The 17584-nt window shown below is 40.8% G+C and overlaps 2 protein-coding genes across 5 annotated transcripts; both read right to left on the reverse strand.

Moving 5' to 3' along the window:
* Window positions 1-3230: 3230 nt before the first annotated feature.
* On the reverse strand, window positions 3231-6202 carry atf4b (activating transcription factor 4b). Of its 2 annotated transcripts, none has more exons than XM_078269102.1 (3): window positions 6029-6202; window positions 4787-5242; window positions 3231-4659 (listed from the first exon to the last, which is right to left on the reverse strand). In XM_078269102.1, exons 2-3 carry the CDS (start codon window positions 5136-5138, stop codon window positions 3653-3655), a joined length of 1359 nt encoding a protein of 452 aa, XP_078125228.1. In that variant the 5' UTR covers window positions 5139-5242; window positions 6029-6202; the 3' UTR covers window positions 3231-3652. The 2 variants fall into 2 exon arrangements, with proteins under 2 accessions (XP_078125228.1, XP_078125227.1); XM_078269101.1 differs by having other exon boundaries at window positions 3231-4662; window positions 6029-6201.
* Window positions 6203-6469: 267 nt separating this feature from the next.
* On the reverse strand, window positions 6470-16359 carry LOC144529797 (uncharacterized). Of its 3 annotated transcripts, none has more exons than XM_078269098.1 (12): window positions 16189-16359; window positions 13684-13782; window positions 13446-13586; window positions 12223-12339; window positions 10286-10372; window positions 9960-10055; window positions 9468-9563; window positions 8688-8816; window positions 8039-8113; window positions 7836-7875; window positions 7604-7658; window positions 6470-7340 (listed from the first exon to the last, which is right to left on the reverse strand). In XM_078269098.1, exons 1-12 carry the CDS (start codon window positions 16204-16206, stop codon window positions 6602-6604), a joined length of 1692 nt encoding a protein of 563 aa, XP_078125224.1. In that variant the 5' UTR covers window positions 16207-16359; the 3' UTR covers window positions 6470-6601. The 3 variants fall into 3 exon arrangements, with proteins under 3 accessions (XP_078125224.1, XP_078125222.1, XP_078125225.1); XM_078269096.1 differs by having other exon boundaries at window positions 10256-10372; window positions 16189-16358; XM_078269099.1 differs by lacking the exon at window positions 12223-12339 and having other exon boundaries at window positions 10256-10372.
* Window positions 16360-17584: the final 1225 nt, after the last annotated feature.

Below are 17584 nucleotides of genomic sequence, written 5' to 3' on the forward strand. Positions count from 1 at the left end.
CGAAAAAAGATAATAATGTGTACTGGAATGTGTGCACTCAAATGTAAAAAAAACCAAAACAACTAAAAAGAGTCTTGAGTTGTTTGTGCACTCCAGTATCATTAAAAAGTACACATTCAGACACGAGTGGTATTCAAATTCTCGTCAGTAACATTTGATTAGTTTCTGCTCAGGGAGTCAGGGTTGAATTTGCTTCCTCCAGGGCAAAATCTGGTACATTTACAGAAACGCTGATTAATGCCGATTGCGAAACTGCAAACAGAAGTCACATATTAATACAGAGTGGATTTTTTTTTCTTTCAGCATTTGCTTTGGTTTGCTGGAAGTAAAAGAGAGTCAGTGTTTGCACTTTGGTTGTAATTGGTTCCTTTGGTTCTCTTGTGCTGAAAAAACTAAATTGAATCCATTTACAGAAGTAAATGTAGTCATTCTGAGCCCACCTCTGCTGTAGCATTCAATGTTGCGAGCTGCTCAGAACAGTTACAGGAAAGGCTGTATTGAAACTGTGTGCAGTCTCAGATCCCTGCGGAGCAGCTTGGGCTGGCTCCGCTTCGCTGTCTGTGGCCATGCATCCGGCGCATTTATCGACAAGGTAGATTCAGCTACGTGCCTCAGCATCAAAGCGGGAGAGTGGGAGTACTGTACAGCCCTGCGGCAGGGCAGTATCCTATACGCTACATCAAGCTTTCGCATGCTACAGAAACAACATAACCTCATGAACCATTTGAGCTCACATACTGTAGGGCTTTTACTACCTTTTTCTACATCAGTGAGACATCTGTTCCTGACATCAATAGCGATGTTTTGAAATAATTAAAAAATATATATATATATATTCAGCTCTCAGAGGCATGTTAAGACAATGCATGCAGATAAACGAGTGCCTATAGAGTTGAAGGCAACCTCACTTCTTATTCCTCTGACTCTTGCTTGAGCAAGTCTATGTGGATTTCTGCTGTGACATTACATCCCTCTACCTTTTTTGACTGCAAACAAAAGAAAAGAAAAAAAAAAGTACTCACTCTGAAAGGTAAAAATAAAAACATATATAATATGTGACCGATACCACTGCCGTGCTGTAAAATGTTATTTTCTACCAATGATGTAGCCTATAAAAGAAAGCCCTGACACTGCTTCCCATATGCTTCACTGACTCTGTGCTTCATCTAGTGACGTAAGATACCGCAGCACTTTGTGTGACAAGCATGACTTTACAATTTGATATGAGGATGTTTCAAACATTCATTTGGAGTCTTAGAGTCCCACTTCACTTGTGAATATGTTGTACAAGCCGTGTATATTTGCAGTGTCAAACATTGTACGCTTTTAGCGAAGCATTTTGCACTGTGTAAGTTCTACCACTTTAGTGTGGCCAAAGTGATGTTACTTCCTGTGTGGTCCTTCCCAAATGGTGATTGTATCATCAGTACTTTGCTCATCCTCAGACAATAATAAAAGATATGGATATATTGTGTATTTGTGGCTTTCATCTTATTCCCATATTCTAAAAAGTGAGATTTCCATGTTTTTTTTTAAAAATACAAAGCAGGTCTAGGTGTTCAGAATCTGTGCCTTTAAACAAGCCATCAGGACTTCTGCACGTTTGTGATGTCACAACTTTACCATATAGGTAGAAAGTGCCGCTACAGTGCCGTTACTGTCATTCCCTGGCTTCAATGACGGTGCACATACGCAGATGCAGAACGCCAAGAAACGCTGACCAATCAGAGCTGACTGGGCCTTTTTCGGGAGAGGGACTTAGAGACAGGTGCTAAAACTGAGCGTTTCGGACAGACGGTGAATACAGGTATATTCAGACAGACAGTATGAAAAAAAAGAATGTTTTATTTTTAACATTAAAGCATGTAAACATGTTCTAATTGAAACCCAAAATCAAAGTATGAACCTGAATATGAGCATATGGAACCTTTAACCTTTTTTTTAATTATTTGTCATGTACATTGCTCCCCACTAATGGACTGCAATACTAAATACTTCCCTGTGTACTACATGCTCTGTGGTGGAAATAGTAATTGTGCGGTATCGTCAATAGGTGGCCCTGCGGCAAGCAAATTTGCCTGCAAGAGCATACCTACAGAGTACTACTGTGAGGATAATTACACTGAGAACAATAGTTTAAAAACAAAACAATGTTAAATAATAAATCTTGATGGTCTTTTATGCAATTACAGACAAAAAAAAGCCTTTCTCAGGTAGTACAAAGTACCTTAAGGGCAGTAAAACAAAAAGTTTTTTAATCTTTTAACCTATCAATTTTAAGTTTACCTTGCCAAAGAAACATTAGTACAGTAGAGCACAAGTACTGTATTTTTATGGAGGAAAAATAGCTCTGCACCATCTTGACTCTGGCGTGCCTCCAGATACAGATCGTCTCTAAGCTATCTGGACGAAAGCCTGGACCAATTACAGTGCACATTCAGGGCCAGTTGTAGGCTGAACACACATTTTTGTTGGTAATATTATTCAAGCTGTGCCGAGGTCAGCACTCTTTATCCCTCTCTCACACGCTCTTCTCTTCTCCCAGACTATGACAAATACATGTAGTCTTTTAAGCACACACTATATCTTCAGCATCTTAATTAGGTGATCAGCAGAGAGACAAAATACACTGAAACATGACGTGTTTTTTTTTATCTGAAACTGGTCCCTCACACTTAAAAATTGCATTTTAACCTCACATGACTGTTAGTTGATTGAATACATGTGTCCGCAGCACGCTGCTGGTCAGGAGGGCTCCATTATCCTCCTCTTAGTTTGTCTGTTTGTTTAAAAAAGTCCCCACTCACATGGACATCCACAGGTTCATTGTAATATATTATCAGACTGGGAACAAACACTCTTTGTGTGGGACGAGGTTACATTCATAACAGACTGAAAACACTTTCAAAACAGGTCATAGACTTGTGCTTTACCAATGTTAACTTTAAGTTGACTGTATAGGTTACACACAAATCACCTGCAGTGCAGTGTAACATTTCACCGGGGCCACACTACGCAGCAGGGTACAGATGCCATATAAACTGGCATTTATGAACTTGAGTACACTAAATGAGTACTTACACTGTATATACCCTCAAGTTTGAGGGTTCTATCATGTTAAGTGAAGCATACAGACATAATGAAATATCCAAGGGGAAAAAGTGCCTACCACTATCCTCCCAACACAGCCTACATAATAAGTGCCCCAGAAGTAATCACACCAAATGACATTTTATTAGTTTTAAGACTCTTTATTAAGAGATTCATAATACAGATGGTCCGGTTATACTATAAATACACGATTTTTAAAATACACCTTACTGGCAGGTTACTGAGGCCCAGAGATAGGAAACACACATTATAAAAAACACATTTCATATACTGTGGAAAACACTTATTTCCATATAAGTACTCTAAACGTGACTAACTTATTCTATATTTAATAATAGCGTTCTGAAAAATTATATAGGAGTTAAATAGGAATTCTGAAAAAACATCAGTTTTACTGGTTTGTGAATCCAAGACATGCTGTGTGGACATAACACATACTTTACTGATACTTGTTTGCACAAAAGAAAGAAAATCTGCTTTCTCAATTGTCATTTCTGATTACACACACACAATCGGTCATTGTTGTTGTTAGGTCCAACCACTAGTGGTCTGCACCAAGACATTTTTTGGTCTTGGCCTGGCGGACCTCCTCCATCAGCTCTTTGAGGTACTCGATTTCCCTGGCCATGGATTCAGCCTTCTCATTCAGCTCCATGTTCTTCCTCTCCAGCAGTGTATGCTCTGCAAGAAGTGAATCCTGCTCAGCTCTCTTCTTCTGCCTGTAACGTGTAGCAGCCGTCTTATTCTGCTCCATCTTCTTTAGTTTCTTGGCCTTTGGTGCCTTCAAAGTTGCCTTTACATCTCCATCTGCAACCTGGAGGGACTTTACTTTGACACCGGTGGGACTGGGAGATGGTGGACTAGCTTTATAGGTGGGCTCAGGGTATGGTCTGCTTTTGGAGGACTTTGGTGGAGGGGAGGCAGGAGGGGAGGAATGATGAACGATCTGTGATGTAGTGGTTACAGTTGTGGTGGTGGTGGTGATCCCGATTTCATTTTTGGGAGCCAGCACGAGGACGATGCGGGTTGGCGAAAGGGAGAGTACAAGCCTCGGGACCTGAGAGACGACGGTAGCTACCACTGGCTTCAGCTCACTCTCTGAGACATCCACTTCACTGCCCAGGTCCAGGGTGTAGGCTGGGGAGGAGGGAGAATCAACCAAGGGGGAAAGCGGTTCGGGGGAAGTGGGCTCAGATTTGATTTCCAGCTCTTGTTGTGGCTCAGGGACACACGGGGGAAGGTAGGGGACATCCTGTGCTCCAATGTAGGATTCAGGCTCATCAACTGTAATAACACAAGGATCTGAACAGACAGCGGGAGGGGTAGGTATACTTGGAAGAGAATCAGAGGGAAGACTCGAGAGCGCAGGAGTTGACAGAGTAGGCAATGGGAGGGAGTCAAGCTCCATGGGGCAATCCAGGGAGGCTAGGAGGTCTTCTGGACAGCTGGGAGACTCTTCAGTAGGACCGCAGGAGCCAATCAGAGAGTCCAGGTCAAACTCGCTCAGATCCACTCTCTCAGCCATCCAGTCCAGGTCACCGAACATATCTTCTGTGGAGGCAAACAAGGCAGTATATTAATGAGCCGTCTGATTTTCATGTTACACTGGCAATGATTACCTTTACAAAGAGACGGTGCTCAAAAGATTGCTGTCCAATTATTTTACACTCATTACCTTTACTGTCATCTGAGACTGCCTGTCTCAGTTGACCAGGGTGGCCCAACCAGTGGAGGGAGAGCAAGTCAGACTCTGTCCCAGCTTTGTCCCCCTGGAGGAGGACGGCCGGTGGTGAGGGAGGAGGAGAGTAAAAGGGAGGAGGAGAGGAGGAAGAGGACAGTGATGAGGAGTTTAGGGGTGACACTGGTGAAGTGTCCCCCTCCAATGAGGTTCCTTCTCCTTCCTGATTTTCTTGCTCAAGGCCTGAAGATAGGAAGCTCGCGGCGTCAGCCATGGGAGAGGAAGGTCCCCAGAGAAGGGCCTCCATGTCTTCCAGGCCAAACTGTGAGTTTGTCATCATCATGGTCATAGTGGCTGTTGTTGGTCACGAACGGAGTGCGTATCGATGATAGGAAAGTCTCGAACTCTTTTATGCTGTCGAATGCAGCAGTGCTGAGGGTTTCCACGTAGGACCTGAGGATGGGGGGGGGGAGAAACAAGACATTTGTGATGAACATCTGAACATCAATATGGTTGAAATATAGTGATCAAAAGATTTAGACTTTTAAACTGTCAACACTACTCTCATAAAGAATTGTGTGGGTAAATAATATGCGTTTAGTATGAAAAGAAGGATTCTGATCTCAAAAGGCAAAATCATATTTTGGCGCAACACTGCCCCCATCACTGCAATGCTCTTGTTGCACGTCACATGCTTCCACCCAGCTACCAGTCTTGTGACTCTGACGTCAGTCTGTCTCTGAACAGGGTCACAGAGTTCGTCATCCTGCCTCACTATGCAAAGCCACACTTTTGTTCTCAATCCGCCAATTTGAAGCCGCCATTTTAACACGAAGAGGAAACGAACCATTTCATAGCTCACACGTAGACAGTCGTGATTAAACACCGATGCTTTAAGGTTATACAAATGTAGCAACGGAGTCTTTTACGATTAGATTTGTTTAAATGGTATCGGTACATTGTATTAAATACAACCTGTAACCTTTGATATTCATTTGACGTTTTACGTCATCTGAGCTAGCTAATCCTGTATTGTAATACATCCCCACGTCACTTTCCAAATATTCGACGATTCAGATAAAGTCAAATTAATTATAAATGTCAAAACTAATTTTAACTGGAATTTAATACGATGTAGCTTCGTGTTAGCGGTAACGTCAGGTTGCTGATGCGCGCGCGGCCACCGTAGGCCGCACAGCGGTCATCGACCAAATGGTAATTAAAAAAAATAATACTTACGACATGTTGCTGGATTAGAAGTAACTCAGTGCACTGGCTGGATGCACTGTTTTGTTGGCTGCTGGGTCGCGGCACTTTCACACTGCCATTTCGGCTAATAGAGCGATGTTCAGCAATGACGTTCCTTCGTTTGTTAGTTCCTCGGAAAGGAAAATGGCGCATGTGGCGGCGCGGTGCTCATATATAGTTTAAGGAAGGACTGGTGGTATCCTTCCGCCCAGCCCACGTTATCACTCCGCCAGTGTTTTTCTTCCACATTCCATGCATACTCTTCTAGTGTCAAACTAAAAAGTAAACACTCATAGGCCCTACTGGTGTTATTTTAACAATGTGGGTTATTGCCATTAATTCTGCGGTTTTATTTAGCACAATCATGAATGGTAGAATTACTACAATCTTGAACTTTCTTTAAATACTGGCTTTAGTGAACCACACATTAGGTTGTAACAAATATTCAATGTTTATTAAAATACAAGTGGTAAAGACATAAAGACACACACACACACACACACACACACACACACACACACACACACACACACACACACACACACACACACACACACACACGATTCAACTAAACATTTCCCACATATGAGTCAGGTGATCTAGCTCATCTGCTAGATTTTTTGCCAGCAGGCAAACTCTACCAGAAAACCTGCTCCTGTTTGACTTCTTCAGCTTCTGATCATCCTTTTCTGTAAAATACTGATCCATTTCCTTGACAAAGTCCTGGAGCAGCCTCTCAGAAGACATCCCGCCTGTGTGTGCATTGGATGTCTTCCTATCATTGTTCATGTTAAACACTGACTGTGACAGATGTGCCGTCTTCAGTGCATCAGTCTGGGCTCCTGCCCTCTGTAACCTGGCAATGTCGTGCCTTCGCAGCTCATTCATCCCAGAGAGGATAAACCCCAGACAATGTTCCAGCTCTACAACATTTCCCTTATATTCATATACTAGTTTCTCAACTGTCATCTTATTCACAATCTTCTTGTTGACTTTAGCACTGTGGGCGCCCATACCCCCAGCGGACGCCACCATACCAGCACCAACAGCTGTAGCAATAAGTGAGGTACCAAAGGTGACAGGAGCGAAGACGATACCCAAGACTGCAGTCACCCCTCCAACAGCACCTGTGGTGCCTCCAGCAATGCCCATGGTTTTGGCCGTCTTCTTCATCTTGTCCAGACTGTCGGAGATGGAGCTCAACTCGCTGATGATGGTCCGCAGGCTTTCATTGCGCTTCATCATGAGAAGGTTGTAGAGACGCAGAGCCTTTCTCACATTTATCGCCCTCTGATTAAATGACCTGCATAGGGACAATGGCAAAAATCTTTTTATTTATCCAGCTCATTTGGTTAAAGGCCATGTTGTATTTAGGTATTCAAAACTGTTCACTAGAAAACTGTAGCTGTTCCAAACTGTACATCTAATTTAATCTGAAGCACTATTTTCCTCTTAAAAAAAGTATGAAGTACAATTTAAATTCCTAGAAATATTGTAACGGGAAACTAATGGCACCAAAATGACGTCGCCAGTACACAAGGATTTCATACGATTCTGTGTGGTTACCTTATTTCTTCCTCTATAGTGAGGCCATACAATGACGGAGCCATGGAATCAGATTCTGTTGGAGTGACAGCACAGATTAGATAATGTACACTTTGATTATGTTCTTTGTTCCTGATGACGGTGTCATGTTTTGCTTGGTGACTTATGCATTTATTGCACATTTCTTTTCATAACATTTGACGCTTCTTCAGTTCTCAAGAAAATATCTATCTAGAAAACAAAATGTACTTACTTGACACTCGTATCAGCCATCTCAACATCCCAATGAGGTCCTGAGGAAAACAGGTTATTTTTTCATTAAAAATCCATCGCAGAGAGACAATATATTTTATTCATGAAACCTCCTTAAACTTAGTACAAAGTTAAATTGTGTGAAATCACTGTTTATTTGCTGGTGAAGGAGTGGATAAAGTGAACGCTTTAGAAAAGCCGTACCTCTTTACCCTCGGGGGTCTGTTGATGAGGGGAGCAGCAGTCACTCTGGTAGCGTACTGCTGGCCTCTCTTTTGTCTGGTAGTGTGTAACACACAAAGATCAATGGATCAGAATATTATTAAAGCATACTAATTCAAGTGTCTTCAACGTTTCTTTTTTAATCCAAGGACCCCTCAACTGAAAGAGAGATGGGAGCAGGGACCCCCCTACTACATATATTGTATAAAATGTTGTATAATAAACAGGGCCTACAATAACGTGTAGGGTGGCCTAAAGCCTTTATCAATACCTTTTTTGCATAGAATACTAAGCTATTCAAATAGCCTAATAATTGTTGGCATGGTTTTATGAATCATATTTTAATGTTAAACATACATGTGGGACAGTGAATCGTTAGGCTTAACTGTATCTGTGGATTGCCTCAGTGACCACATTACCTATAGGCCAGTAAGCAGTGGGGATTTATATTTGCCCATAATATGTTGGATTCATGTTAAGACTTTATTTTTTTTACTTAAAAAACAAACAAAAAAAACAATAATTTGGAGGCACCCCTGCATTGACTCTGGGGACCCTCTAGGGGTCCCAAACCCCCTGTTTAAGATCCCCATCTATGTGTGTGCGTGTGTGTCCGGTCTCTCTCTCTCACCCTCTTATCTACATCCTCTGGCAGTACATCCAGGTAGGGAGGATACTGGATCTCACTGTACACTGACTCCAATGCTTTCCCTTTTGACGGTGGGGATGGCGGGCTGAATGAAGGAGGTGTAGGTTTGGTCTGTAATAGACAAAGAAAATGAAGTTGTTAATTGACTGTACTGCACAAATATACAAATTTGAGTATAAATGAATGGTTTTACACAAGACAGACAGATTTAGGCCAGATGATGAATCCTGCTGACTTTTCTTTAAGGTTACCATGAGATTTACACTTGTGTTTTTGAGTGAAATGTTCATGAGAGCTCACTGTGTGGCCTTATGTCAAAAAGAGGACGGAGAGGGTTAAGTAAGTAATATTCCACAAACACCTGAATAGGAAGGTTATGTCATTATAGGAAGGAAGGTGAATCTATTTGTTGAGAGGATAATTAGAGCACTTGACCCACTTAAAGATCTAGAAAACTCTTTATATAATGGTCTCAATTTCTGTGAGTCATAATGGTTGTTGTTGAATCACCTTGGTGCACCAAAGGTGGATGTCACGTTCTGTTAAGAGCACAAACAGCACTTGGGCCGGCCCTACCAAAACGTTCCATTTCACACTGACTGAACAGTGGAAAATGCAGCAAAAAAATTGAAGCCATACGCAAATGATTTTCTATGACAACAGCATGAAAAACAGAGCATGTGTTTCTCCTCCTTTTGTTGCTGTTTTTTTTGCACCTGGCCAATGTGGTTCATCACCTGTAGTCTGCAGTAGCTGGCATACCTGTAAAGGCGAGGTTTCACACAAGGAGGCAGAGCAGGGTAGGGAGGACTGCCTGAGTCGAAGCGGAACTGCAGGTCTGTCAGTGCTGTGTGTGGCCTGAAAATACAAAGACATTCCCATTGTGGTTGCATAATGCAGTTGAAAATAACCAAAACATAGCTTGTATTCCAACAGATCTAGGAAACTCTTTATATACAATAGTCTCAGTTTCTCCGAGTCACAGAGGCTATTGTTGAATCACCTTGGTGCACCAAAGGTGGATGTCACGTTCTGTTAAGAGCACAAACAGCACTTGGGCCGGCCCTAACAAAATTCTGCATTTCACACCGACTGAACAGCGGAAAATGCAGCAAAAAAAGTGAAGCCATACGCATCTGATTTTCCATGACGACAGCATGAAAAACAGAGCATGCGTTTCTGCTCCTTTTGTTGCCGTTTCTTTGCACCTGGCCAATATGGTTCATCACCTGTAGTCTGCAGTAGCTGGCATACCTGTAAAGGCGAGGTTTCACACAATGAGACAGAGCAGGGTAGGGGGTACTTCCTGAATCGAGGCGGGACTGCAGGTCTGTCAGTGCTGTCTGTGGCCTGAAAATACAAAGACATTCCCATTGTGGTTGCATATTACAAGTTGAATATAACCAAAACATAGATTGTATTCAAACATTTCTTTTCAAACAACTTGCTGAGCTTTTATCCCGTTTATTGTAGAGTTGGAATATGTATTTATTATCCCAACACACAAAAACACAGAGTCCACAATGCATAACTTTTAGCTTGCAGTTTACCGTTGGATTAAAAGTCCCGCAGGTGTTCACCTGTTCTTCAGAAGCAGCTGAGGCAGGAGATTCTTGCATAAAGCTGACGTAGTAATGGCTGGATTGCTGACTCCCATCAGTGTAGCTCTATCCAAGACAGTGGTGGAAAAAATTATTCAAATCCTTTACTTACAGTAAGTAAAAGCACTACTACACCACTGTAAACATACAAGTAAAAGTCCTGCTTTGAAAATGTTAGGGGAGACCGGGGATAGCTGTAACATTTTTGACATTTCTGTCTGTATCTTTGAGCTCTTTTAAGCCAGTGGGTTCAAAATGTGATACAAACTAATTACATGTGTCTGCTATTAAATGGTGTAGCTGTTATACCTGCAACCCTAACAGAAAATGCATGTTTACTCTCAAACACAATAAGGAAAATGTTACAATGTAACCCATTGTCCGGGTTAGTTGTACGATGGCCTGGGGTGAAATGTAACATCATGAAATAAGGATTATGACAACAACTTGATATTGAAACTTTTATTCAACACTTACATGACGTTTTAACATAATATTTGTTTGTGTATGTGTTGAAAGGCACTCCTCGGTCAGCCTCTCTTAAAAACATTTTGCTTGGGGTAGGTTGTAACGTTTCGTAACCGCAACTAACCCAGACTGTTGCTTAATTTATAGCTAACAGCTAAAACATTAGCACGAACAACCTGCATGAAAGATAGACACACAATAAACATAATTTAAGTTTGTTGAGTTTAGCTACAAAAGCTGGCGTTGCTATCCCAAAAATAAGTTAGGTTATAAAAAAAATATATATACTTTCCTACCTTAAGAGTTTGTTTCTTTCTAAAATGTGCAGCGTCTGTCAGAGGGGGGGGGGGACTGATTCTTCACGTGTATTAGGGACTAAACAGAGCATGTTTAGAGTGATACAGGTGATTCAAAACTTGTTCCTGATTGGAGAAATTGGACGCGTTACAACTATCCCCGGTCTCCCCTACTTTTTTTATATTAATGAACGTCCGTTCGCCATTGCCAAATGAGTTGATACAAAGCTAACTAAGACTATCAGCTCCACAAAACTCTCTCTGTATTTCTCAGCATGGCTATGTTCAGGAAATGGGGTTGTCCGGCAACTTTCGCGCGCAGAAACTCGAGTGAAGATAATTACCTCTTCTGAAGAGTCCATCATGTTTTTGTTTTTTTTATCCTCCGTGTCCTCTTGGCTACTAGCAACTGCGTGGAGGACGGGTGTGGCGGTGCGCGGTCACGGAAGGCTTTTATCATGTGGACGCGCCGACAGTTTTGTTGTCATTACTTAGAATTCCTCATGGGGGCGACAGAAACTACGCACTATAGCTTTAAGTAAAAGTATGTAAGTATCATCAGGAAAACTTACTTAAATAATAAAAGGAAATATACTCAATCCAGATTTTTTTTTTTACATTTTAAAAACTGTTCTGTCAATCAACTAAGTGTTTAATTGTCTAATCATATCAGCTGGACGTGTAGGCCTATATATTGTTGGGTGGTTTAATTTTTAATAAAACATCTTATTTTATAAACTACATGTGTTTTGTGTGCAAAAAAAAATTATTTGTAAAGTAGCCTAACTAGTAACTAAAGCTGTCAATGTAGTGGAGTACAAAGTACAAATTTCCCTCTGAAATGTAGAGTAGAAGTAGAAAGTGGCATGAAAAGAAAAGACTCAAGTAAAGTAAGTACAGTACTTAGTTTTTAAATGTACTTAGTTACATTGCACCTCGGATCCAAAACAATATTAGCATGACAGGGAACATTATTAAACATATTTCACATTTTTAAATCAGCAACAGATGATTCAAATGTGACCTCTAATCTGTTGATGTCTAGCAAAGGTTTTCCAAAATGACTGTCAATCACCATCAGATGTGGCTTAAAGAAGTCTAACATGTGTTGCATAAAAAGGTTGGGATGCGGTGAAACACGTTAGCCCTTACCTCAGATGTTAGTCCCATTGTAGAATGTGATCCATAAAAGCTGGAGGGAGAAGGGCGGCATTTAGGCCGAGGCGGCGGAGGAGGAGATTGTATTTTCTCAGGAGTAACAGCTGGAGGCTTGCCGAGAAAATATGAAGCATGAAGTAAGCTATAGTCGCTCTAGTTGCTCCTAGTATCATTTAGTGTTAATAATGAAACACACAATGTTTGGAAAAGTAAATTGGTATAGGCTATATATAGGGTTTAGTTGTATACAAAATCATCATTATAGACCATAGTCATTATTTAAAAAGGAATTGTGAAAGAAATGTGCTTTTTCGCTTTCTTGCAGAGAGTTGGATGAGAAGATTAATACCACTCTCGGAGTGCAGAGTGGTATTGATCTTTTCATCGAGAAAGCTCATATTTCCCAAAATGTCAAACTAAGATGAGTCATATTTCTAGCAGTCTATATCCGGTGTCACCGGAAAGTCCGCCGGATGTCTTTCTTTTCGGCCGGATGTCCGTTACCTTCCTCTTTCTTTGTGTTGTAATTTTAAACTCCGGTGGATTTCTGAGGATTATGGTTGACTGCTCCTCAGATCTCTGCAGGGTAAATCCAGACTAGCTAGACTATCTGTCCAATCTCAGTTTTCTCTCACACGACTAAAACAACCTTTGAATGTACACGTTTCACCAAAACAAGTTCCTTCCCGATTTTATTCAGCAGCGGCACCGTGGCTGTCCAGCGGTTAGCGCCACCCATTACGATTGTGATTGGTTTAAAGAAATGCCAATAAACCAGAGCACATTTTTCTCCCATCCCAGAATGCTGTGTGGACTAGCCAGACCCTCCTCCGCAGCGCTGTGAAGGAAGGTCTGGCAATGCCAGACTATTTTTGCTAGTATTAAAACACACATTTGGCAATCTTTTCAGACGTAAAATAAAGCTTGTATTTACATATCTAATATCAAAAATATCAACAAAAAAACTCAGTTGGCTCAGAGTTTGAACTTATACAGTGATAGTCTTCATCGACAGCTGCTTTGAGTTTAATGGCGGTCATACATTTGCTCGGTGGTGGTCTGGGAGGAGGACGAACAGGGCGAGATGTCTTATAGTCTGCAGGATATTCACAGAGTTGGGAATTCTGATGCCAGAAGGACATAAAAAATAAATACATGCTACCTAATGAATACGTGCTATCATGAGTTCATTTTATAGAGACAATATCATCACTCACCACTGCATTGGTTGTATTGCTAGTTGTGTCTGCAGAGTAAACGTTGTTGTTATCGTTACACTGGGACTGGGATCGTCTGGACCTGGGAGGAGGTACTGGCTTGGCTTTGACCTCTGACTGGCTTCCATCTGTGACGGCAGGCTGACAAAAAAAACACAACATGCAAATTCCAGCAGACACAACAAAAAACATTCATTCATTCAGAAATGGACCACAATTAGCTGGTCCTCATGTTTACCTTTGGCGCATCCAGGTCTTCGTAGACCGGCTCTTGGACGTCCGGGGAGCTGGTGATGGTGGAATTCATCAAGTACTTTGTCCTGGGGGGGTTGAGCAGCTATGGGGTTAAATAGTGACACAAATTAACTGTCTAATATTATAACTACTTAGAAAAGAGCAAAGGCTGACAAACAACCAATCATTGGTTTGGAATTGCTACCCGTGCATTTCATGATTACTTAAAAACATGTGGCAGGAATGTTCTTGTTATCTGTTACCATGGGAGTATCAGCATCCTGGAACCCTTTTTTCTCAAGAAAGCAGGGGTGGAGTGGTGTTATCGCTCACAAACATCGACTGTATATCTGCCTGCCATTCAGCAACTAAAACCCCTCAACACATTTGAGTAAATAATTACCACACATACTGTATCCCTGATTTAATTTATGGGTTTCGGATTCTGATCGTGCTAAATTAGCAGTTGTAACCATCGAGGATGTATAAATAAGGGTTCCTCGGGGCAAAAATGAGCTGCTCTGCTTCTTTTAATATTCAGTTATATTGTATACGGTTGAGGTCTGCAACCTTTTTAATATGAAGTGCCATTTTAAAATGTTCTTGTTAATCGGTGTGCCATATCAGCATTAAGCCTGCCATCATCTACCCAGCCCACTCTGGCAGTGGCAAAGTATTTTTGTCCTTTGTGACTAATTCTGTGAAAAAGGCAATGAGTACTAGCCAATCAGAGGCAAAGTAAGGCGGGTGATTGCAGAATGCGGATGGGGAAAAAGTCATTCAAACTGCTGTAAATAAATGTGAAAGCGGTCATTTGGCATGCGGATTGGAACATTTCCAAAAAACTCTTTTGCACACTTATTGCTAGTGTGCCATTGGTTGAACTACCGTGTGCCAATGGTGGCCCGCGTGCCTAAGGCTGCTGACCCCTGGTCTACGGTATTCCCATGCCTGACCTTAGGTTTGCTGTATAGTAATTCCATTAAAAACACATTAATTTAGCAATCTGTAAAATATGAGCATAATGAAGGATAGGTTTTGACAAAGGGGCCCCTCTTTAAGACACATTAGGAACCCACAAGAGTCTCAGCTTTCCAATCATACCAAATGTATGCAACTCCAAGACTGTTTAGGGACCCCACTAAATATTCAAAAATCACCATTTAAGAATAGGCGAAAATAACACATTTATACCGAATGTGAAAAACTGCATGGTTATTGCTCCAAACTGCATGGGATTAGCATAAACTGGGCATGTCTGTGAAGGGGAAACTCGTAGGTACCCACAGAACCCATTTTCTTTCAGATATCTTGAGGTGAGAGGTCACGGGACCCATTTGAAAATGGCCATTGCAGTTTTTCCCTAACCTAAATTTAGCCTACAATTGGAGCGTTATTTAGCTTATTCCCAAGAAGCTAGCAACATGTCATGGTGCTACTAATGGATCCCTTTATTGGAGTCTCTCAGTATAAGATTTTCACGTTTGTTCTTGTATAACCAGTGTAACGATAAACGTTTTGAATTCTAACCAACAATTATTCAATTGTCAATTATTTTTTATCTGATGGACTGTTGGCGTAAGTTAACTGGTTATGCAACATGCAGCAATGCGATGACATTTAAGCACTGTTTACCAATCAAACAATAAAATATGATTGTAATGCACTGAGGAAATTGCGTGAGAAACCAGTCGAGGTCAGATCAGAATTGTTTAACAATTTCAGCCTTACTGATGTGAATTTACCACACATATGCAACACAGGGAAATCCACCGGCAATAAAATTAGTGCCTCTCGTTGACGTCGTCATATTTCAGTAGACTCAAATTGTGTTGGGTTTTGCGTTGTAGCCTACTAAAAGCTACTCATTTGTACAATAGTTGGACAGTTGTTTGAGAAGTGTGACTACTGCAAGATGTTTGAGGCCTTTTAAACACACAACCATGCACTGCTGTATTCACGCATTCACAACACTGCTTTGTTATGTTAAACTGGATTCCCACATTGAATCATAGGTTGGACAAGGTTGCTGTCAATCTTAAGGCCGTTTTAAAAAATATTAAAAAATAGTATTGTATTATATATATTATATTATTACAAATATTCATGAAAAAGGACAAGTTTGTGATCGGGCAACACAGATTTTGATAATGAACAACTAAACACGTTACACACTGGACCTTTAATAATCTAAACCTGCAAATTAATTATTGTTGTCAGATAAGATTAAAAAGTACAATATTGGCTTCCAACATACAGAGTAGAAGTATAGCATAGCATGGAAATACTACTACTAATAGTAAGTTGAAGTACTCCAAAACTGTACAGTACTTAAGTAAATGAACTTCCATTTCACTACATGTGTCTCATATGTGAGCCTTAAATTAAGTTTTAAGTTTCAGTTTAAGTTTCTCTCTGTCATGTATCCTTTAGGCCCAACGCTTTCCCAAAACCTATTTGACACATTTGACTATTTATATACAACAGAACAGAAAGAGCTGATTCCTACCGTCATGTTCCACTTCATCGGTTATCAGTCCTCTCTGTTTTATTATTCCGTTTCATCCTTTATTTATGGAGTCAGTGTAGGAAATGGCTTCGATTCTCCCCTGCGTTTACATGCCTGTACTTTCGTCAGGCCACAGATACCATAAATGCCTCTGCCTCTGTTGTCAAGTCTAAATAGGTGCGATCTCCCTGCAGCGTCACAACAGAGAGAAGAATGTGTGGGTGTGGATCCTCTTTTTGAAAACCTTCCACATTAACATTAACAGGTGGAAAGAGTCAGAATCAGAAAAGGATTTTTTTTTTTGCCAAGTAACACTTACAAAGAATTTGCCTTGCTGGTTGGTGCATACATAAACAAACATATTAAACAATAACTACAGAAACAAGTATATACAAAATAGCTGTTTAACATAAGAAAATAAGAGACTGAACCCTAAAGTTTAACGATTTAGCTTGTTGGGGACCAGCTTTTCTTATTGTCAACAGCTCAAAGTCGGATTGATAGTGATGGACCGTGTGTGTGTGTGTGTGTGTGTGTGTGTGTGTGTGTGTGTGGATGTATTTTTTTGTGCATGCATAAGTAATTATGTACGAGCGTTTGTGTTTTCTGTCCATCCAAAGCTCGTCCAACAGGCCAAGTGAGTGTCTGCTTTGTGATTGTTTCTGTGAATGCTGTCACACCATTCGGGGCGGTGTCAGGAAGGGCAGCTTGTTGAATGGTAGCTTGGATGACTCATTGATTTTGTATTTGCTGTGGTTTGGATTTGAAACTCTTCATTTATCATTTATAATAGAATGTTGTTGCTTCTGAGTGTGCATGAGTTAGTGATTCTAGCCCATGGCATATTTTTGTCTGATCTTAAAAAGAATACTGTTGTTCAACATTTGGGGAAATATGCCCGCTCACTTTCTTGCCGAGAGTTAAATGAGAAGATTGAAACCACTCTTACATGAGAGGTTGGTATAAATCTTCTCATGTAAATCATCGGCCTCTTTAACAGAAAGCAAATCGGCGACATGGAGTTTGAAAGACATGAGCATTGACCAGACAGGGATGGCCTAACAAATGATGCTATTGGGTTGCATTATGGGAAGTGTAGGATCCTGTTGTTTTTTTAAGCTTGACCCATGTTAAATACTATAAGTGTTGATCACTATTTTTGAGTTTCTCCCAAGGCCCACATGTAATGGAATTGCAATCCTAAACCACTGGAGTGCCTCTTTCATTTGTTTAAGTATAGTGGCATTGTCATTCATTAGGCTTCCCAAAAAGTAATTCTTCACAAAAATTGCAAGATTTGATTATTTATAGATTTATGATGTATAGATTATCTGGGGAAATGTATCCAGTAAACTGTTAGAAGAATGTTGTCTATTATATGAAACGTGTTCTCAGC

This window comes from Sander vitreus, chromosome 15 (genome assembly GCF_031162955.1).
Source record: "Sander vitreus isolate 19-12246 chromosome 15, sanVit1, whole genome shotgun sequence".
In the NCBI taxonomy this organism is placed as follows: Eukaryota; Metazoa; Chordata; class Actinopteri; order Perciformes; family Percidae; genus Sander; species Sander vitreus.